Here is a 23,072-nt window from a genome sequence, read left to right on the forward strand (position 1 = left end):
GAGTGTTTACACATGAGAAAAAAGTGAGAAAATGTTCATGCCTGATTGAGAAAAGTGTATAACGTGGTTTTACAGGGTTTTTACAGCTTTAAAATGTCTATAATAATTGTAAAAAATAACACTGACTACGTCGCGGTTTCGCGTATTACGGACTATTTTTAGAACGTAACTCCCGTGATAAACAAGGGACCACTGTAACACTTTTTTGATTATACTACAAAACAATTGATGCGACGGCCGCTTTTGACGCTCTATTGGCACGCGTCGTGATTGGTGGAGTTCTTTTTCTTTTGCCTTCTTCCTGGCTTCCATGTCGTAAAATGAGGGTGTGTCTGAAGCGGAGTCTGAATATTTATGGGCATGTTTATTATAATTACTATTGTTTTCACCCACCGCATTTATCAAGGTCACGTCAGGCGTACGCCGGAAATGGGCAGGTGCGCACTGCTTGATACATGTCACGGCAACTTTGGTGTACTTCAAATTTACACCGTAAATTTATGCCACAAGTGCGCAACTTTGATACATGAGGCCCATTGTGCTTTTCTTTTTTATCTTTTTTTTTTTTTGAGAAAAAAATGAATGGTTAGTTTAAAAACGTCAGGGGCTCTATTTGTACAGTTGTAAATAAGTAATGTTTATAGGTAAAGTGTAAATAAGTACTGAAAAATGATTATTAAACTTCAGGTTATATCCATTACGCTAACTTTTCTTTTGTCAAGGTTGCCAGGCAACAAGAGACAGATCCGGGAAAAGGTAATCACAAATTGCCCTGTGGGCTGGACAATCTCATTTCAGAACAGTTGGTTCGATCTCTGCTGTCTCCGAAGAGCAGATCTTCATGAGACACGGCTTTGAAAAGGTGCAGTCCCTGAATTGAGACACAGCTACAGAATTCCAGCTCTGCCCCCCTTAAGAGGGAGGCGTGACAAGAGCAGGTCCTTTCCAGTTAAAGTGACGCTCACCTAAGCGGACAGGGTTGGGGGGGTTGAAGTGGTTTTAACGGCAAACTATAATAACTGTTTTTAAGACACCATCTTGGCTGGTTTGTTAAAAATATGATCATTTTAAGAATGGCTGTCTTTAATTGTTTTCAGTTGTCTGGATTGTTTACTTCACGTTTGTGTAAATCAGTGTAAAGTTATGGCTAACTACATTTGATGGTAAGCAAAGTATCACAGGTATGTGTACAGTCATAAAATCCTTCTTGCCACTCTGACATTATGTATATTCGTGCAGTGTTGCCACAGTTACTTTGAAAAAGTAATCCAGTTACTGATTACTGATTACTCCTTGAAAAAGTAACAGTTACTTTACTGATTACTCAATTGTAAAAGTAACTAAGTTAGATTACTAGTTACTTTTTTAGTTACTTTCCCCAGCTGCCGACAACAACTCACTTTATAGTCACCCTTTCTTGACTTCAATGAAAATAAATACTTGTTTTATAAAAAGTAAAATAAAGACCTCTTTCTTGACCTCATATTTAACTGTTGACAGCACTGTAACAGTAAAACTTGCAATTTCAAACCTACATTGTTTACAAATGTAACTATTAAATTCTAACTCTCTAAACATTTTACTTGTCGAAATTATTATTATTTTAAGCAATATTAGTAGTTGTAGTAAAAAACGGCTTCAAAACTGGACCTTTAATCTAGGGGTGTTGTGGGGGAGGGGGGCACATCCCTGCCCCACGCCCCCATTCCATCTGGATTCGCCCCTGCTTTGGCGTTTGAGCACAAAGAATGGATACCATTTATTTATGTAGAAAACAGGACCAGATTTACAGGTAAGAAAGTTTTATTGCGTTTTCACATCATGTGGTCCTCAGAAAGAGAGTTTAGGTGCATTTGAGTGGAAAATAGTGTTAGTTGTTGACGCGTCGCGGAGGATCAGCTGTTTTTAACGAGACGATACAGAGCGGCTCGGCTCAGAATTCTAAATAAAGGAGGGAAAAAAGTATAAAAATGTCTTTGTAAAGCTCAGTGCAGGTGTGCTGATCACCGCGCTTTAAGAGGTGAGGACGAGTCGAGCAGCTGCAAAAAACCACGGATGAAAAGCTCACAGCTCGCTTAAAGTGGGCAGTTGAGTCGAACCCCGACCTCCTGCCCACAGACCAAGTTTAATGCTGCTATCGACCCACAATGAAAAATAATAGTAACGCACAGTGACATGGAGAAGTAACTTTAATCTGATTACTGATTTGGAAAGATTAACGCGTTAGATTACTCGTTACTGAAAAAAGTGGTCGGATTAGAGTAATGCGTTAACGCGTTACCGGCATCACTGTATTCGTGAGAGAAAGTGTCTGTATTCATTCATTTTTCATACCTGCTTACTCCAGTTAAGGGTCACGGGGGGCTGGAGCCTAATCCCAGTAGTCACAGGCCAAAGGTTGGGTATGGTCTGGACACAACACCGGTCTACCACACGGCCACACAGACCGACAAACTTATTCACAGCGACGGTCAATTTAAAGTTTCCTGTTCACCTAACCTGCATGTTTTTGGAAGTGGGAGGAAGCTGGAGCACCTAGAGGGAACCCATGTGAACATGGGGAGAACATGCGGGATGTGATCAGGTGGGACCACCAGACTGGAAGTGATCTCAGGAATTTTTTGCTGTGGGGCAACAGTGCTAACCACTAACCCACCATGCTGGAAGTTGTATATTAAACAGAAAACAAAAATGTTGTGGTTATTTGTCTTCTCTTATTTAAGTGAGATGACTCTACTATTTTCGCTGTGCAGAAAACAAAAGAGTGTGATGCATGAGAGACTTTCCCTTGTCAACATCTCCAATTCTCTAATGTCATGTTTATTTTTCTGTCTCTTTAGGTTTGGCAGTTCACCAGATAATCACAATCACTGTGTCCCTCATTATGGTTATTGCAGCCTTGATCACAACTCTCGTCCTTAAAAACTGGTAGGAAAGATTCCTCTACTATAATTACTTATACAGACAGTGTAACTATCGTGCTTAATACTGTGGAGAGAAAACAAAGCTCCACGAGAGGTTCCAGGTATGATTTTATGTTGGTGTCTTTTCTTTGGTGCGTGTTTTTGTAGCTGTGCGCAGTCTGGAAATGGCCGCCACAAAAGCCATCAGCGCAAGATCCACCAACAGGAAGAAAGCTGCCAAAATCTGACAGACTTTACCCCAGCCCGGGTGCCCAGCAAGGTGGATATCTTCACTGCCTACAACGAGAGCCTGCAGTGCTCACATGAGTGTGTTCGCTCTGCTGTGCCCATCTACACAGACGAAATGATCCAGCAGACGCCTGTCTACAAAACTGCTTATAATGGAAACAGGTATGTGGCCCTGCCATACTGTGAAAAAGCCAAACTCCTGTTTACAATTCATAAGTATGCTTTAGGAGGGTTTGTCAACTTTTGCTTTGTCCTAATTAAATGTTTGCACTCCAATACATTTCTCCAAAATATTTTCATTACTAAATAAAAGGGGAAAATGCTATTTTGGTATGTGTGGTTCCTGTAGTTTCTCTGCACCACAGTGTAGCTGGAGTTGAATGTGTCAATGACATGTCAGTATATTATTCAGCATTCAGATTGGGTGTTTAAGTCATGACAGTCAGTGGTGTATCACTGTAATGAAACCAGTCTGATTAGTTAGAACTCATACAATCATGGTAAGCATAGAGAAAGTTCTATGTGAGCTTCAGAGTGTTTCTCAAAAGGTGCATGGTCACAGACTGTATACTGTATATAAATAAATGCCACCACCTTGGCAGAGCCTGACTCCTTTTAACTCCCGGCCAATACATAAATAGATGAAGAGGAGGAGCATGGGCAAAGCGGTGTGACTTGGTTGGGACAGATAATGCCTAAAAATCTCTCTCTAAAAGTAGACAGAGTAGTTTAGGCTAACGGGCTAGCTAGATCACCTGAATTCAGATCATTGATAAATATTTTTTTTTTGCAAACCGGATGGTTCATCTTATAATCGGATGTGCATATTAAAAATTACAATCATCATATTGCCTCCATACTTATGGTACTATCTGTGTAGCTAACATAACCAATCTATCAATATCTGCTAATTAGTGCTAACTGTGCTCAAAGCCAAATTAAATAACACTAAATTATTGCTCAGCTGTCACTCAGTGTTGGGAAAGTGTAGTGACACGGACCCACAACAGGGGGCGCAAATGAACGGCCAATAGTTGAGCCAAAAGGTAACAATTTAATGTTGTGAAATGTGCACAACGAACATACAGACAATCTCAGAATATAATTACAGTCAATCCACAAAGGTGACGTGTGGGCAGGCTCGAGGATAGAAGACGTCTGTCCTGAGAAGAGCCGGAACCACACGATTTCCGCTGCCACAGAACCTGGTGAATACTGGAGCCGCCAAGTCCCGAATTCCCAGGTGATCACCGTCCCCGACGGTGACAAAGACAGTCAAGTGTGGGTGTGTGTACACCCAGTAACAACAACGGTGGGAATGCCACCTCCACCTCTCACTCAATACTTGCTGCGATCCCTCAGAGGAAAAAGAGTGCCGTCTTGCACAGCCTCCACAAAAAGGACCGGTACTCCTGCAAACACTCACAATAAACTGATTTACAAAATACCACAAAAGGCTGAGGATATTACCTCCAATGAAGTATGATATCTCGGCAACGAGGTGGAGATGACGTCTGGTCTTTATGGAGTGAGAGGACGTTGAGTAGATGGGTGACAGCTGTCAAGAGGTAATGAGTGACAGCTGTCACCCCCGGCTGTGTCCATGGCGGCAGCGCCCTCTCGTGCCTGAAGCCCGCACTTCAGGCAGGGCGCCCACTGGTGGTGGGCCAGCAGTACCTCCTCTTCTGGCGGCCCACACACAACACACAGTCAGTGTTTGGAAAATAACTTTGGAAAATACTTCATTAGTTACTTCATACAGTTATATTTTACAGTTACTTCATTAGCAGCTGTGGCCACCTTGTCGGCAGCTGTTGAATGTAATTAATAAAGTAATTCATAATCTAATTTGGTTATTTTTAAAATTTAGTACTCAGAAAAGTAACTATTAGTTACTTTGCTGATTGCTCAATCTTACAAGTAACCAAGTTAGATTACTTACCTTATTAGTTACTTTACTTATTAGTTGCAAGTTTTCGGCAGATCCTAATAAAGTAATTGCATAAAGCTGCTAATGAAGTAACTGCATAAAGTAACTGTATAAAGCAACTAAAAAAGTAACTTGTCAAAGTTAGTTTCACAACAATGCTCACAATGTTCATGCCCCTATTCATTCATAACTAGCACACCCCTACATACTGCCCTGTGACTGCCGGGATAGGGTCCAGTTCTCTGTGACCCTTAACTGGAGCAAGCGATTGAAGATGAGTGAGTGAGTGAGCACCCCCCGCACCCACCCGTAGTAGTCGTGAATGGATAAACTAGCTGTAGAATCCAAAATCAAAACCCTTTTTTTCTACCAGGCTGTAAACATACAGCATCACCTACGCAAAGTGGAATAAAATAAAATAACTAATTCAAGATTTGTCGTGGTTTTTTATTTATTTATTTTTCATCTATGACAAGAGCCAAAACTTAAGCCAATTTAAATTAAAGCTGAATATGATGCAAATTTCATAATTTTATATTTATGTCATTTGATGTAATATCAAGTCATGAGCCAATTACCCACCCCAGGGCAGATTTGATTCAGAGACTGATATCAAAACTTCGTTCTCTATCACCTCCCACCTATCATCGATTCCAGAGAACTTATGCTGCGTTCACACCGGGCGCGACACGAGCAACTGCAGCCACGGGTTGCCATGCAATCCCTATGTAAGGACGCATTTTGGCGCCAAACCATGCAGCGCGACGCGATGGACGTGAGTGAAGCGATGCGAGTGAAGCAATTTTGAGCATTTTGCGCATTTGTGGCACGATATTGCGTTGCATCACGTCGCGTTGCCCTCCTCCCCAAGTTCAGAAATCTGAACATTTTCATCTCTTCGCGCCGTGATGACCAATCAGGGACTGAATATGTAGTGACGTGGAGATGTCTGGCGTTTGACTAAAGATGTGAACATGTCCTGTATTGGGTAGCAGCCTGTGAGCAGGACTTATGTCTCTTTTGTCGTTTATTTCACAATTCTGACAGAGTTTTTGCAGCAAGCAGCAGCCCTGCAGCAGCGGGGAGCGGAGTTTTTTCCTTTTCTTCTCTTTATGTGCGCGCCCGAGCGAATCGTCTGTGGAGAATGTTTTATTAACTATACAGATTTATAATAAAACAAATAGTGACTGGTTGCGAAACACAATTATGACAGAGTTTTTTGGGGGGAAGAGCCAGCTGCAGCAAGTAGCGGAGTTTCTTTCTTTGTTTCTTTCTTTTTGTTACGTGAGCGTGCGAGCGAATCATTTGTGGAGAATATTTTACTTATTAACTACACAGATGTATAATAAAGCAAATGGTGACTGGTTTCTAAACACAATTACGACAGTTTTTTGGGAAATAGCGAGGAGCAGCCCCGCGGAGTTTCTTTTTCTTTTTTTTTCTCAAATCATCTGTGGAGAATATTTTATTAATTAACTACACAGATGTATAATAAAACAAATGGTGACTGGTTTCTAAATACAATTATGACAGAGTTTTTTGGGGGGGAGAGCCAGCTGCAGCAAGCAGTGGAGTTTCTTTTTTTTTTTTTTTATTGTTTACATGTGCGCACGTGAATGGGACAGTTGGTCCTCAAACTGGGTCCCGCAGAGGCGGAAGGACCGCTGAAAGCGGCTGTCATCCAGACACAGCTCCTGCAGCAAATAATGATACTCTCTGTATTGGGAGCTTTTCACAACAACTCGCTCCGTGTGATCAAGGTCCGTCATGATGACTTGACGCAGAGCGGAATGGAAGCTCCTCCTATTTGATGACGCATTGGAGCGAATTTTCACAGCGAAAGTCCACCCAAGCAGAGCGACACACCGGGCGAAGGAGGCACGTCCGTTGCCTGGCGACCCCCGCAAATTTGTAGCGTCTGATCGCGCCCGGTGTGAACGTGGCATTAGGGTGCAACTAAAATTGCCTCAAGAAGAGACAGCTGCTCTCACCACGACTACTACTACTACTGCTACTGTTAGTTTAAAAAATGAAGGGGTAAAGAGTTCAAAGGAAAAAGAAGAAAACAGAAAAGCATGACACCAACCTTTTAGCATACTTGTCATTGATGATGCAACACAGAAGTGTCTCTCCCCTTAACCACTACTACTACAACTACTAAAGTGCTCAATAGCCTATGTCATTTCCTATATCCCAAGGTTTAGCTCAATTATGTAGCACAAAAGTGTCTTTCACCTTCACATTTGAGTAAATTCATTTTTTCCCTTCAAAGTTATACACACAACACCCCAAAATGACAACATGAAAAATGTTTTTTGAAATTTTGTCAAATTTATTTAACAAAAAAGAAATCACTCGTACATAAGTATTCACACCCTTTGCTCAATACTTTGTTGATGCACCTTTGGCAGTAATTACAGCCAGAGGTCTTCTTGAATATGATGCCACAAGTGTTGTGTGGGCCGCTGAAGAGGAGGTACTGCTGGCCCACCACCACCAGAGGGCGCCCTGCCTGGAGTGCGGGCTCCAGGCACCAGAGGGCGCTGCCGCATCATGGGAGTAGCCTGGGTGACAGCTGTCACCCATCACCAGACACAGCTGTTCCACTCAGCACAGAGGTATATCAGGAGGACGGCGTCTCCACCTCAGTGCCGAGATATCGCCTAAGACTAAGGTAGTATTCTCTGCATTTATATATTGCATAACCAGCTAAACCTGTTAAACCTTTTCAGGACTGGTGACTACAGATAGCTTCATTGTTTGGATAAGTACTCACCTTCCTGCTGTTCTTTGACAAGAGGTGGAGGCGGCTTCTCCCCTCTCCGTTACTGGGTGCGGTCATCCACGCCTGTGTGTTGTTGCTCTCTCCTGCCAGCAGTACCGGATCCGACGAGCGGAGGCAGTGGCCACCTGGGAATTCGGGACTTGGCGGTTCCAGTATTTCCAGGGTTCGGTGGCAGAGGAGATCTGGGTGGTTCCGGTTCGACTGAGACGGACGTCTCCTACCTTCGAGCCTGCCCACACGACACCAGCGGATTCGACCCCAAATTGTGTTTGTTATATTAATTGTGCTTGTTTCACAGAAGTAAATCTTGTTATTTACCTTCTCCATTGTCCGTTCATTGCGCCCCCTGTTGTGGGTCCGTGTTCCTACACTTTCACAACAACAAGGTTGGTGCACCTATCTTTGCGCAGTTCCTCTTTTTTTCTCAATTCCTCTTTGCAGCACCTCTCAAGCTCCATCAGGTTGGATGGGGAGCATCAGTGCACAGCCATTTTAGATCTCTCCAGAGATGTTCAATCGGATTCAGGTCTGGGCTCTGGCTGGGCCACTCAAGGACATTCACAGAGTTGTCCTTAAGCCACCCCTTTGATATCGAGGCTGTGTGCTTAGGGTCCATTCCTCTCACTGAAAAACATCCACACACCATGATGCACCACCATGCTTCACTGTAGGGATGGTGCCTGGTTTCAAACATGATGCCTGGCATTCACATCAAAGACCAGAGAATTTTGTTACTTATGGTCTGAGAGTCCTTCAGGTGCCTTTTCCCAAACTCCAGGCAGGCTGTCATGTGCCTTTTACTAAGGAGTGGCTTCCGTTTGGCCACTCCACCATACAGGCCTGATTGGTGGATTGCTGCAGAGATGGTTGTCCTTCAGGAAGGTTCTCGTCTCTCCACACAAGAATGCTGGAGCTCTGACAGAGTCACCATCAGGTTCTTGGTAACCTCCCTGACTAAGAACCTTCTCCCTCGATCACTCCATTTAGATGGATGGCCAGCTCCAGGAAGAGTTGTGGTGATATTCCAACTACTTCCACTTATGGATGACGGAGGCCACTGTGGTCACTGGGACCTTCAAAGCAGTAATGTTTCCGTACCCTTCCCCAGATTTGTGCCTTAAGACAATCCTGTCTCAGAGGACTACAGACAACTTCTTTTGACTTCATGCTTTGTTTGTGCTCTGACATATACTGTCAACTGTGGGACCTTATATGTAGACAGGTGTGTGTCTTTCCAAATCATGTCCAATCAACTGAATTTACCCCAGCTGTACTCCAATTAAGCTGTAGAAACATCTCAAGGATTATCAGTGAAAGCAGGATGCACTTGAGCTCAATTTTCAAGATTCAAGATTCTTTTATTTGTCCCCAAGGGGAAATTTGTCTTGGACACACAGGCAGCCACATAAAATACACTAACCAAGTACAGACATGACAAGACAGATGCAGACAATACAATACAATCACAATAACACATGAACAACCTGCTCTTTGGTTTGAGACATCACAGACCTGCCTTAGGGCCTAAATGCAAACACCCAAGCAGACAACCCGTCGATGATGAAATGACTGATGTATCAGCCATAAATACTGTTTAACACATTAATATTGGATGGACATAGAATTCTAGTATTATATTTAAGGGTGCATTCTTTTAAAAATAAATCCCTCAGTGACGCATGAAATATGAATCACTGTTGCAGGTTTTGACACTTCCTAATTGGCTTTATTTTTCAAGAGCAGAGGTTGGGGCTTCCTCTCGTTGAAAGAGTCCTTGGGTTTTCTGAGTAGTCAGTAATGGCAGTAACGCTAGTGCTCTAAAAAATATAAAGGGGTTTTGTTATTCACCTTGCCATCAAGCTAATTTCTGTCACCAAGTTTCCTGATCAATCAATCAATCAACTTTTTTTTATATAGCGCCAAATCACAACAAACAGTTGCTCCAAGGCGCTTTACACTGTAAGGCAAGGCCATACAATAATTATGAAAAACCCCAACGGTCAAAACGACCCCCTGTGAGCAAGCACTTGGCTACAGTGGGAAGGAAAAACTCCCTTTTAACAGGAAGAAACCTCCAGCAGAACCAGGCTCAGGGAGGGGCAGTCTTCTGCTGAGACTGGTTGGGGCTGAGGGAAAGAACCAGGAAAAAGACATGCTGTGGAAGGGGGCAGAGATCGATCACTAATGATTAAATGCGGAGTGATGCATACAGAGCAAAAAGAGAAAGAAACAGTGCATCATGGGAACCCCCCCACAGTCTACGTCTAAAGCAGCATAACCAAGGGATAGTCCAGGGTCACCTGATCCAGCCCTAACTATAAGCCTTAGCGAAAGGAACGTTTTAAGCCTAATCTTAAAAGTAGAGAGGGTATCTGTCTCCCTGATCTGAATTGGGAGCTGGTTCCACAGGAGAGGAGCCTGAAAGCTGAAGGCTCTGCCTCCCATTCTACTCTTACAAACCCTAGGAACTACAAGTAAGCCTGCAGTCTGAGAGCGAAGCGCTCTAATGGGGTAATATGGTACTACGAGGTCCCTAAGATAAGATGGGACCTGATTATTCAAAACCTTATAAGTAAGAAGAAGAATTTTAAATTCTATTCTAGAATTAACAGGAAGCCAATGAAGAGAGGCCAACACGGGTGAGATATGCTCTCTCCTGCCAGTCCCCGTCAGTACTCTAGCTGCAGCATTTGAACTAACTGAAGGCTTTTTAGGGAACTTTTAGGACAACCTGATAATAATGAATTACAATAGTCCAGCCTAGAGGAAATAAATGCATGAATTAGTTTTTCAGCATCACTCTGAGACAAGACCTTTCTGATTTTAGAGATATTGCGTAAATGCAAAAAGGCAGTCCTACATATTTGTTTAATATGCGCTTTGAATGACATATCCTGATCAAAAATGACTCCAAGATTTCTCACAGTATTACTAGAGGTCAGGGAAATGCCATCCAGAGTAAAGATCTGGTTAGAGACCATGCTTCTAAGATTTGTGGGGCCAAGTACAATAACTTCAGTTTATCTGAGTTAAAAGCAGGAAATTAGAGGTCATCCATGTCTTTATGTCTATAAGACAATCCTGCAGTTTAACTAATTGGTGTGTGTCCTCTGGTTTCATGGATAGATAAAGCTGGGTATCATCTGCGTAACAATGAAAATTTAAGCAATACTGTCTAATAATACTGCCTAAGGGAAGCATGTATAAAGTGAATAAAATTGGTCCTAGCACAGAACCTTGTGGAACTCCATAATTAACTTTAGTCTGTGAAGAAGATTCCCCATTTACATGAACAAACTGTAATCTATTAGACAAATATGATTCAAACCACCGCAACGCAGTGCCCTTAATACCTATGACATGCTCTAATCTCTGTAATAGAATTTTATGGTCAACAGTATCAAAAGCAGCACTGAGGTCCAACAGAACAAGCACAGAGATAAGTCCACTGTCCGAAGCCATAAGAAGATCATTTGTAACCTTCACTAATGCTGTTTCTGTACTATGATGAATTCTAAAACCTGACTGAACCTCTTCAAATAGACCATTCCTCTGCAGGTGATCAGTTAGCTGCTTTACAACTACCCTCTCAAGAATCTTTGAGAGAAAAGGAAGGTTGGAGATTGGCCTATAATTAGCTAAGATAGCTGGGTCAAGTGATGGCTTTTTAAGTAATGGTTTAATTACTGCCACCTTAAAAGCCTGTGGTACATAGCCAACTAACAAAGATAAGTTGATCATATTTAAGATTGAAGCATTAAATAATGGTAGAACTTCCTTGAGCAGCCTGGCAGGAATGGGGTCTAATAAACATGTTGATGGTTTGGATGAAGTAACTAATGAAAATAACTCAGACAGAACAATCGGAGAGAAAGAGTCTAACCAAATACCGGCATCACTGAAAGCAGCCAAAGATAATGATACATCTTTGGGATGATTATGAGTAATTTTTTCTCTAATAGTCAAAATTTTGTTAGCAAAGAAAGTCATGAAGTCATTACTAGTTAAAGTTAATGGAATACTCAGCTCAATAGAGCTCTGACTCTTTGTCATCCTGGCTACAGTGCTGAAAAGAAACCTGGGGTTGTTCTTATTTTCTTCAATTAGTGATGAGTAGAAAGATGTCCTAGCTTTACGGAGGGCTTTTTTATAGAGCAACAAACTCTTTTTCCAGGCTAAGTGAAGATCTTCTAAATTAGTGAGATGCCATTTCCTCTCCAACTTACGGGTTATCTGCTTTAAGCTACGAGTTTGTGAGTTATACCACGGAGTCAGACACTTCTGACTTAAAGCTCTCTTTTTCAGAGGAGCTACAGCATCCAAAGTTGTCTTCAATGAGGATGTAAAACTATTGACGAGATACTCTAACTCCCTTACAGAGTTTAGGTAGCTACTCTGCTCTGTGTTGGTATATGACATTAGAGAACACAAAGAAGGAATCATATCCTTAAACCTAGTTACAGCGCTTTCTGAAAGACCTCTAGTGTAATGAAACTTATTCCCCACTGCAGGGTAGTCCATCAGGGTAAATGTAAATGTTATTAAAAAATGATCAGACAGAAGGGAGTTTTCAGGGAATACTGTTAAGTCTTCTATTTCCATACCATAAGTCAAAACAAGATCTAAGATATGATTAAAGTGGTGGGTGGACTCATTTACTTTTTGAGCAAAGCCAATAGAGTCTAATAATAGATTAAATGCAGTGTTGAGGCTGTCATTCTCAGCATCTGTGTGGATGTTAAAATCGCCCACTATAAGTATCTTATCTGAGCTAAGCACTAAGTCAGACAGAAGGTCTGAAAATTCACAGAGAACTCACAGTAACGACCAGGTGGACGATAGATAATAACAAATAAAACTGGTTTTTGGGGACTTCCAATTTGGATGGAAAAGACTAAGAGACAAGCTTTCAAATGAATTAAAGCTCTGTCTAGGTTTTGATTAATTAATAAGCTGGAATGGAAGATTGCTGCTAATCCTCCGCCCGGCCCGTACTACGAGCATTCTGACAGTTAGTGTGACTCGGGGGTGTTGACCTCATTTAAACTAACATATTCATCCTGCTGTAACCAGGTTTCTGTTAGGCAGAATAAATCTATACGTTGATCAATTATTATATCATTTACCAACAGGGACTTAGAAGAGAGAGACCTAATGTTTAATAGACCACATTTAACTGTTTTAGTCTGTGGTGCAGTTGAAGGTGCTATATTATTTTTTCTTTTTGAATTTTTTTGCTTAAATAGATTTTGCTGGTTATTGGTGGTCTGGGAGCAGGCACCGTCTCTACGGGGATGGGGTAATGAGGGGATGGCAGGGGGAGAGAAGCTGCAGAGAGGTGTATAAGACCACAGCTCTGCCTCCTGGTCCCAACGCTGGACAGTCACAGTTTAGAGGATCCAAGAAAATTGGCCAGATTTCTAGAAATGAGAGCTGCTCCATCAAAAGTGGGATGGATGCCGTCTCTCCTAACAAGACCAGGTTTTCCCCAGAAGCTTTGCCAATTATCTATGAAGCCCACCTCATTTTTTTGGACACCACTCAGACAGCCAGCAATTCAGGGAGAACATGCGGCTAAACATGTCACTCCCGGTCTGATTGGGGAGGGGCCCAGAGAAGACAACAGAGTCCGACATTGTTTTGCAAAGTTACACACCGATTTATGTTAATTTAGTGACCTCCGATTGGCGTAACCGAGTGTCATTACTGCCGACGTGAATTACAATCTTACCAATTTACGCTTAGCCTTAGCCAGCAATTTCAAATTTCCTTCAATGTCGCCTGCTCTGGCCCCCGGAAGACAATTGACAATGGTTGCTGGTGTCGCTAACTTCACATTTCTCAAAACAGAGTCGCCAATAACCAGAGTTTGATCCTCGGCGAGTGTATCGTCGAGTGGGGAAAAACGGTTAGAGATGTGAACGGGTTGACGGTGTACACGGGGCTTCTGTTTAGGGCTACGCTTCCTCCTCACAGTCACCCAGTCAGCCTGCTTTCCCGACTGCCCGGGATCTGCCAGAGGGGAAGTAACGGCGGCTAAGCCACCTTGGTCCGCACCGACTACAGGGGCCTGGCTAGCTGTAGAATTTTCCACGGTGCGGAGCCGAGTCTCCAATTCGCCCAGCCTGGCCTCCAAAGCTACGAATAAGCTGCACTTATTACAAGTACCGTTACTGCTAAAAGAGGCCGAGGAATAACTAAACATTTCACACCCAGAGCAGAAAAGTACGGGAGAGACAGGAGAAGCCGCCATGCTAAATCGGCTAAGAGCTAGTAGCTACGCTAAGCTAGCGGATTCCTAAAAACACGCAAAGTGAATAATGTATAAATAATTTAGAGGTGATTCAGCAGAAGGAGTGCTTTAGTTAAGGCACCAGACAGGCCATGAAGCAGCACAAGTAACGCACGGCAACAGCGAACGCACGACAACGGTGCAAAAATAAAATAAAAATCCACTAGACAGGCTGTGGAGCAGCACAGGTAACACACGACAACAGTGCTAAAAAATAAAATAAAAATCCACTGGACAGGTTGTGGAGCAGCACAGGTAACACACGACAACAGTGCTAAAAAATAAAATAAAAATCCACTGGACAGGCTGTGGAGCAGCACAGGTAACACACGACAACAGTGCTAAAAAATAAAATAAAAATCCACTGGACAGGCTGTGGAGCAGCACAGGTAACACACGACAACAGTGCTAAAAAATAAAATAAAAATCCACTGGACAGGCTGTGGAGCATCACAGGTAACACACGACAACAGTGCTAAAAAATAAAATAAAAATCCACTAGACAGGCTGTGGAGCATCACAGGTAACACACGACAACAGTGCTAAAAAATAAAATAAAAATCCACTGGACAGGCTGTGGAGCAGCACAGGTAACACACGACAACAGTGCTAAAAAATAAAATAAAAATCCACTAGACAGGCTGTGGAGCAGCACAGGTAACACACGACAACAGTGCTAAAAAATAAATAAAATCCACTGGACAGGCTGTGGAGCAGCACAGGTAACACACGACAACAGTGCTAAAAATAAAATAAAAATCCACTGGACAGGCTGTGGAGCAGCACAGGTAACACACGACAACAGTGCTAAAAAATAAAATAAAAATCCACTGGACAGGCTGTGGAGCAGCACAGGTAACACACGACAACAGTGCTAAAATAAAATAAAAATCCACTAGGCAGGCTGTGGAGCAGCACAGGTAACGCACGACAACAGTGCTAAAAAATAAAATAAAAATCCACTGGACAGGCTGTGGAGCAGCACAGGTAACACACGACAACAGTGCTAAAAAATAAAATAAAAACGAAAGCGTTAGCAAGCTAGTTAGCTTGCCAACGCTGATGAAAGTTAGCTGATAAAAGTGCTCCGTCGCGATGTTTCGACCGTTAGAGGTCTTCTTTAGGCGTTGGAGCACGGTGAAAAAGTAAAAAAAAAGTAAAAAAGTCTTGAAAAAGACTGTTAATTCAAAGAACTCAAACAGCTCAGTTCAAACAGCTAACAGATACAGCAGAACAGCAGAACAACATGATATTAAACAACAGATATTAAAATTTGTAACCAAAAAACAGTTGACATCTGCTGCCCACGAGCCCTCTTCCTTTTGTAAGGATGCATCTGTCCTGCAGACTGTGTGGGTGTTGCTCACTGTGAATGTGAAAAAAACAAACTGAATTTTGATGTTGAATTCTGTTACATATTTCAAACAAGTCTAAAATGATCCATGTCAGACCTTTTATAGGAGTTGGCATGCACAGACATAGAACTGTGGCACCATGAGGATGATGAATATGAAATAACCTAAAGACAGTGTGATGAAATAGCAACTCTTTATCACTTAAAAATATTTAGATTCTCTTTGATTGGCAGGGTACAGTCACAGACTGGGTCCACAATATTGGCATCAATAGCTCCATATTCAGTTCAGCTCTGAAATTTTGAGTTCTGAGAGATGCAGGTGAGGACCAGTGAACTGCCTGTTTTGGTGCATGTTGGCATCTTATGTGGTTCTTTTTTATATAATGCCTAAATAGATCCTTGTTATTTGATTGGTGGTTTGTATGTCACATGACATGGATTATTCGTCCCATTTGCCATTTTGTTCCATTTACCATGCAATTTTGGTTCTATTTATCGTGCAGTTTTACTTTTATTTATCGTGCAATTTTAGTTCCATATGTTTTGTACCATTGCACGCCACGACCACCGCGTGCTCACACTAGCAGCGACGGCGCTTATCTTAAAAACAAACATGGCAGGGTTTGTTTTGCTGAAAGACATTGATTTGAATGAGCTTATTGATGGTGCTCATTCTTTTCACACATAAAACAAATCCAGTACGTCGTAAGCCATCTGTCGCGATTTTTTGCTGGACTGAGGAAAACAGATGGCGGTCTGTACGCAAAGATCTCAGTGCACAGCATCAGGTACAGACTACATCGTCAGGATTGTTCTTGAACTATCTGACTGTTTTTGCAAGTTGACCGAGGACAATTTTGGACTGGATTGCTATTTAAAGTTTATTTTGGACTGTTTGGAACCTCTTGACCTCAAAGGACCAGTGATGCACACCAAAATGTACAATGAAAGATGAAATATTCTTACAATTGCACTCATAAACATTCATTATTTGTATAAGATATTAGTTTTAAAAATAATGGTTTCCTGCAATAGACTGGCATCCTATGCAGGGTGTACCCTGCTGCATGCTCTATGACTGCTGGGATAGGCTCCAGCCCCCTGCGACTCTTAACTGGAGTAACCGGGTATAGAAAATGGATGGATAGATAGAAATAATGTTGGCACAGCAGCACATGGCTGGGCTTTTTTAGTCATTTAAAGTAGGCTTTATGGTTGTATGCAGTGTATGAAGCCATGCCCTGATGGCTACCATCATTTACACCAAGTGAGAAGGCATTTCATTGCTTTATGTCTCCACAAATTGCAGTAATGTATTTGAAACTTTGCTTTATTTATATAGATTTCATATCAGTATTTGTTATGTGCAGCCATCTTGCTTTGTGCATGCCTAATCCCACAAGTTCTCAGAATGCAGCAGAGTTAGTCCTGATTAATACTTTGCTCCGAGACCACTTGGGAAGACCAGGGGCTTCTTGTAGAACTGGAGTGGCATCAGGAAGGGTATCCGGTGTAAAGTTTGTGAAAACCCATACAGGGATCTCCTCTCAAATTACATAGTTTGGATATAATTTTAAAAGCAATACTGCCTTCAGTGGATTCTGAGGCCCTGTCATCTACTTGATTTGGTTTTCTGTTTTATGTAAAGGTTATTGAAAGGGCTGGACTTGATTTGTATCACTGATAGCTAATAAATTAAGTGATGATTTCGGACTTTAATATTTTAGACACATTCTGTATCTTTAAGAGACTGATGCTGAAGTGTCAGAGTGCCATGACTTAGCAGGCACAGCTTCACCTCACGTGATGCTTCTCGGCACAAGTTGTTGCTGTCAGTGCTGTCTAAACCCACTCATGATGATCATGTGTTTCTGTGATCAGCACAGCCTGCCTGCTGTCACTGCATACGTGTGCACACACTGAGATAGAGACAACCACAATCTTAGTTGACAGAGTGAGTCAGAAGACCCGTAGACAGCGAAAAATTTATACAAACCCACCTCCACTTCTTGCTCATCACTGCATTTGTTAAAATGGAGACATGCAGGAAGCATGGAATATTGTGCCACTTCCAGGCTTTTGTCACCCTCATTTGCTTGAAGTTATAGTGTTATGTCGTGCATTTTAAAGGTGTCAAGACTTCCTACCCATCACTGTGCTCACATTGTTGCAGTAGTTAAAATAACTTGACTCCAATAAAGTCAGCAACCTGCGCTGTGTTCAACAGCATCTGATTCATGGCTGTCCGAAACCCTCGTCCTCTTTGACCCTGTCTCATCAGACTGCAGCAGGCATGGACGTGTCATGTCCAATAAGGCTTCTTGTTTTTGTTTCTGACATCCAAACAGAGATTTATTTTAATGCTTTAAAAATCTGTTGTCTCATCCCTTAATGCAAAAATCTTTGAATTATTGGGGTGTTGCATCATTAATACGAGGTTTCTGCCTCATAAACAATTGGGCACCACAGTCTCATTTGAGGGGAGGCACTAAAGGGGCGCAGATGATGCAATTTTTCTACATCTGGGGACAGATGCCCCCAACAGAAACATGGCACTTTCTTTGAGTTTTTGGGCAAATTACACAGCAAACAAAGTGAAAATGCAAAGAAAAAGTGACAGTGTGGTGGAAAGTGGACATGTGTCTTGCGGTTTGTTTATTATCCGGAGCTCAAACGTCTTGGTAGTTGTGCAGGCGAGAGAATGCGGGTACTCTGGCTAGGCGTGTAGGCTAACACTTACCGACACGTCCTTTCCCATTTGTCTTGTCTTCCCTTCTCCACTGGAAACCGAACAAAACTGCACTTTTTGCGACTGCTTTGGTGATTGCAGCCGAAAACAAAACAGTACACCATTGTTCCATTACAACCCCAATTCCAGTGAAGTTGGGATGTTATTTTTATGTTATTATTTTTATTTACATTTCACACAATGTCCCAACTTCATTGGAATTGGGGTTGTAGAAGTGATGCTGTTTGTGGGGAAAGACTAGTTCTCAGGTGGACTGCGTGCGTGTCAGCACAAACCATTTGGAGGTTAGGGGTTTCAGCAGAAACCATTTTAAACCGGCATGTTTTAAACCAGCAGGTCCACCAGGTTGGCGGCAAGTATGCTTTTAAGTTTACTGAGCTGGGCCGAGTGGTTTGTGCTAAAACTCCCACACTCCACCTGGGAATTAGTCTCTCCTATGTTTGTGCAGGCTGTCCCTGGATGTGGTCAAATCCCACGATATCACACAGGGGTTCATACAAGATTGCGCTGCCCTATTATTTAAATAACAAGAAAGGGTACTTAGATGAATACATATCTGTTTCAAGCTTGGATTGTTCTCTATCAGGCAGTGTCATTGCTTTTCCATAGGTGGAAAAGTAATGACACTTCCCCATCCACATACTGGACAAGTTTTTGTATCCCATCGGTGAAGAAATAGGGTGTTTTCTCTTGGCAGCAGTAGCACACAGCTGCTTGCACCTCTGCATCATTTCACCATGTTCCTTATTTCTTATTTATTTATTTAAATGGGACAGTAAATATAATTAATAAACATATACAATCTGGAAATATGTCAGATTTTAGCCATAGGCTAATTTCCATCTGTAGTCCTTGACAGTGCTCCTTCAGGTGTTCTTTTCGCTTAGGACAAAGAAAAAAGTTGCAAGGCCTGAGATCTGGACTGTACGGCAGGTGTGGTAGGATCTCATTAAATCTGCACCATTTTAATGCATCATATGTTTGTCAACCCGTGTGTGTGTGTGTGTGTGTGTGTGTGTGTGTGTGTGTGTGTGTGTGTGTGTGTGTGTGTGTGTGTGTGTGTGTGTGTGTTGGCGATCATTGTCATGCTGCAGAATCATGTCTTGTCAGGACAAACCCACTTCAAACACTGCAAAATGTCCACGTCAGATGGAAGTGACAGTGTTGCCGTGTTACAAAAATTTTGTGAGGACTATGCCCTCGCACCCACACTTGATGCTGTGCATCCATGACTGTTTTGGAGCGCCCCCTACATGCCTGTACATGCAGACTCATCCTGGCTGGACTGTCGCTCTTCAAACCTCTTGTCCACCTGTTGACTGTAATGACATCCAAAAAGGCATTGCCACAGACAGTTCTCATTCATCGCTAAATGTCCACATCCTCCCTCCCACCCACAGTGAGGAATTCAGTATCAGCACATTGTTTCAAACGCACGTTGTTATAACAAAGTCAATTCTACGCATGCCTGAATTTGCAGATGAAAGCAGTTTGATGTGATGATAGTAAGTAAAGGATTGTTCTCCTATCTGTTTTACTATGATATCTTGCTTGGTGTTGAAATGAACACATTGGAGTTAAAACTTTTCTTTCACTTTGTTCAAAGGGTTTACACAAGATTTATTCTGATTAAAAATGAAATATTACTGACCATGTAAATGCAGCTCGTGACTTCAGAGAAACCCTAATGTTTCAGTGCAGTTTTAAGCCATAGTTGTTCATTAGTATGCAAATAATGAATGTTTATGAGTTCAATGGTATGAATATTTCATGAGGTGAAAGCTGGAATATACCATTCAATGAGGCGAAGCCGAGTTCAATGGTATGTTCCAGCTTTCACCGAATTAAATATTCGTTCCATTGAAAGAATGTAAAAAACATTCATTATTTGTTTTATATAATGGCTAAAACAGATCCTTGTCATTTGACATTTTATTAATTTATAAACAACAGAAAAGGCACTTATATTTTGGTGTTCCACTGCTGCTGAAGCCCAAATTGTAACATGTAGTCCAGTGATGCTCTACATTGACTTCCATAAAAAAAGAAAAAAAAAAAAGACTTTGTGTAGTTCCTCAGTCCAGCCAAAAATCGCGTCAGCTTTTCATGTGAACAGCTCTTCATGCATCCAGACGGCTTACAGTAGAGTGGATTTTGTGTGTGTGTGTTACAAGAATTAGCAGTGTCAGTTACAGTAGTGTTCAGAATAATAGTAGTGCTATGTGACTAAAAAGATTAATCCAGGTTTTGAGTATATTTCTTATTGTTACATGGGAAACAAGGTACCAGTAGATTCAGTAGATTCTCACAAATCCAACAAGACCAAGCATTCATGATATGCACACTCTTAAGGCTGTGAAATTGGGCTATTAATAAAAAACAGTAGAAAAGGAAAGAAATCTGCTGTTGACGCTGCAAACTCAAAACTGTTATGTTCAAACGGCTTTTTTAGCAATCCTGTGAATCACTAAACTAGTATTTAGTTGTATAACCACAGTTTTTCATGATTTCTTCACATCTGTGAGGCATTAATTTTGTTGGTTTGGAACCAAGATTTTGCTCTTTACTAGTGTGCTTGGGGCCATTGTCTGGGGTCAAACACCCATTTCAAGGTCATGTCCTCTTCAGCATAAGGCAACATGACCTCTTCAAGTATTTTGAAGTATATCCAAATTGCTCCATGATACCTGGTATGCGATATATAGGCCCAACACCATAGTAGGAGAAACATGCCCATATCATGATGCTTGCATCACCATGCTTCACTGTCTTCACTGTGAACTGTGGCTTGAATTCAGAGTTTGGGGGTTGTCTCACAAACTGTCTGCGGCCCTTGGACCCAAAAAGAACAATTTTACTCTCATCAGTCCACAAAATATTCCTCCATTCTCTTTAGGCCAGTTCATGTGTTCTTTGGCAAATTGTAACCTCTTCTGCCCATGTCTTTTATTTAACAGAGGGACTTTGCAGGGGATTCTTGCAAATAAATTAGCTTCACACAGGCGTCTTCTAACTGTCACAGCACTTACAGGTAACTCCAGACTGTCTTTGATCATCCTGGAGCTGATCAGTGGGTGAGCCTTTGCCATTCTGGTTATTCTTCTATCCATTTTGATGGTTGTTTTCCATTTTCTTCCACGCGTCTGTTTTTTTTTTTTTTTGTCCATTTTAAAGCATTGGAGATGATTATAGATGAACAGCCTATAATCTTTTGCACCTGCGTATAAGTTTTTCCCCTCTCCAATCAACTTTTTAATCAAAACTACGCTGTTCTTCTGAACAATGTCTTGAACGTCCCATTTTCCTCAGGCTTTCAAAGAGAAAACCATGTTCAGCAGGTGCTGGCTTCATCCTTAAATAGGGGACACCTGATTCACACCTGTTTGTTGCAGCCACATAGCAAAAATGACATCTCCAGTCCCCTAACAATCTCAGCTGTTGAGGTGAGGAAAACGCTGAATAGACATCACTCAGCAAAGGTTCTGATGTCACCAGCCCCCAACTGTGTGTCATTCTCTACCAGCTGGTGATCTGGTGGTTAGCAATTGGTTTTGTCACTGCAAGGGTTGGGCAGGGTACAGCTCAAATTGAATACTGGTATTTACTTTTCAAATACAATGATTTTTTTATATATCGTCATGTAACCTGTTCTCAATAGATATCTTCCCCTGTGAGGCCGAAGCATGCGTTCATTTTGACATTGGAAAATGGCCATATAGTTCTGTCTGACTTGTGCTCGTTTGTGTCAAAATACCAGGAAAAGTTTTGTGTTAAGACATGAAGTACAGAACATGAACACACACACAGTGGTGGGCACAGTTCCGCTAATCTGCTAACTGCTAATTATCAAAGCTAATGTTTTCATTAGCTGATTAGCTTTTCAGATACCTTTGAAAACCGTCAGCAGACCAATTAGCTTCTGATAAATTTACATCACTGTATTCTGTGTACGGGGTTCCTTCTGAACAAGTTCCTGCATGAGCTATGTTCATTAAGAACCCAGATCTGTCTGACCATACATGGGATTGCAATAAATTGTGTTTTTGTAAAGTACGGTCTCCTGGGCCGTGTGCTCGGGACTGTTGTACTAAAGGGCCGGGTCCGAACTGGGATTGAATCCACACATGCATAGTTTCTTTCTCTGTGGGTTTCCTCCAAGCACTCCGATGTCTTCCCAACATTTAAACTTTCTCTACCTTTGACTATCTGTAATGACCCCCCCCCCCCCCCCAAAAAAAAAAAAACAAAAACATTTTTGTGGTGATAGGGTTTGCGATCAAGATTTCCTGCAGTAATTGATCAGTAAACTTCCATTTTTCGGTTGTATGGCGAGTGGTAAATGACTGTGTGGTTTTAGTAGTATATAGTGGGTTGATTATAGTGATTCTTAAGGTTATTTTTGGTTATTTATGTTATTTTATTGATGGTGATATTTATTTTTGTGGCTTTTATTGTGTAAAGGCTGGTCCTGTTTTTATTGTCTGTGCAGGTGAGCCCCCTCATGCACCAAACTAAATTTCTCCGAAAGGAGATGATTAATAAAGAACTTTGAACTTTGAACTAAACTGAAATCCATAAACTACTTAAACAGAAGATATATACACAGTGGTCACTCGTTTATCGCAGGAGTTACGTTCTAAAAATAGCCCGCGATAGGTGAAATCCGCGAAGTAGTCAGTGTTATTTTTTACAATTATTATAGATGTTTTAAGGCTGTAAAACCCCTCACTACACACATTTTCTCACTTTTCTCTCCTGTGTAAACACTCTCAAAGTTCAAACCAAAGTAGAAAAATAAGACCAGTAT

General features: G+C 41.7%; 1 protein-coding gene across 1 annotated transcript in view; it reads left to right on the top strand.

Annotated features, from left to right (window-relative positions):
- ajap1 (adherens junctions associated protein 1) overlaps window positions 1-23,072 on the top strand; it is a 366,102-nt gene that overhangs the window by 336,343 nt on the left and 6,687 nt on the right. The window contains exons 3-4 of the mRNA XM_034171908.1: window positions 2,841-2,928; window positions 3,072-3,314. Of these exons, the coding sequence (XP_034027799.1) occupies window positions 2,841-2,928; window positions 3,072-3,314 (331 nt within the window). The remainder of the gene's footprint in view (window positions 1-2,840; window positions 2,929-3,071; window positions 3,315-23,072) is intronic.

The sequence above is a fragment of the Thalassophryne amazonica genome, chromosome 6 (genome assembly GCF_902500255.1).
Source record: "Thalassophryne amazonica chromosome 6, fThaAma1.1, whole genome shotgun sequence".
NCBI classification, from domain to species: domain Eukaryota; kingdom Metazoa; phylum Chordata; class Actinopteri; order Batrachoidiformes; family Batrachoididae; genus Thalassophryne; species Thalassophryne amazonica.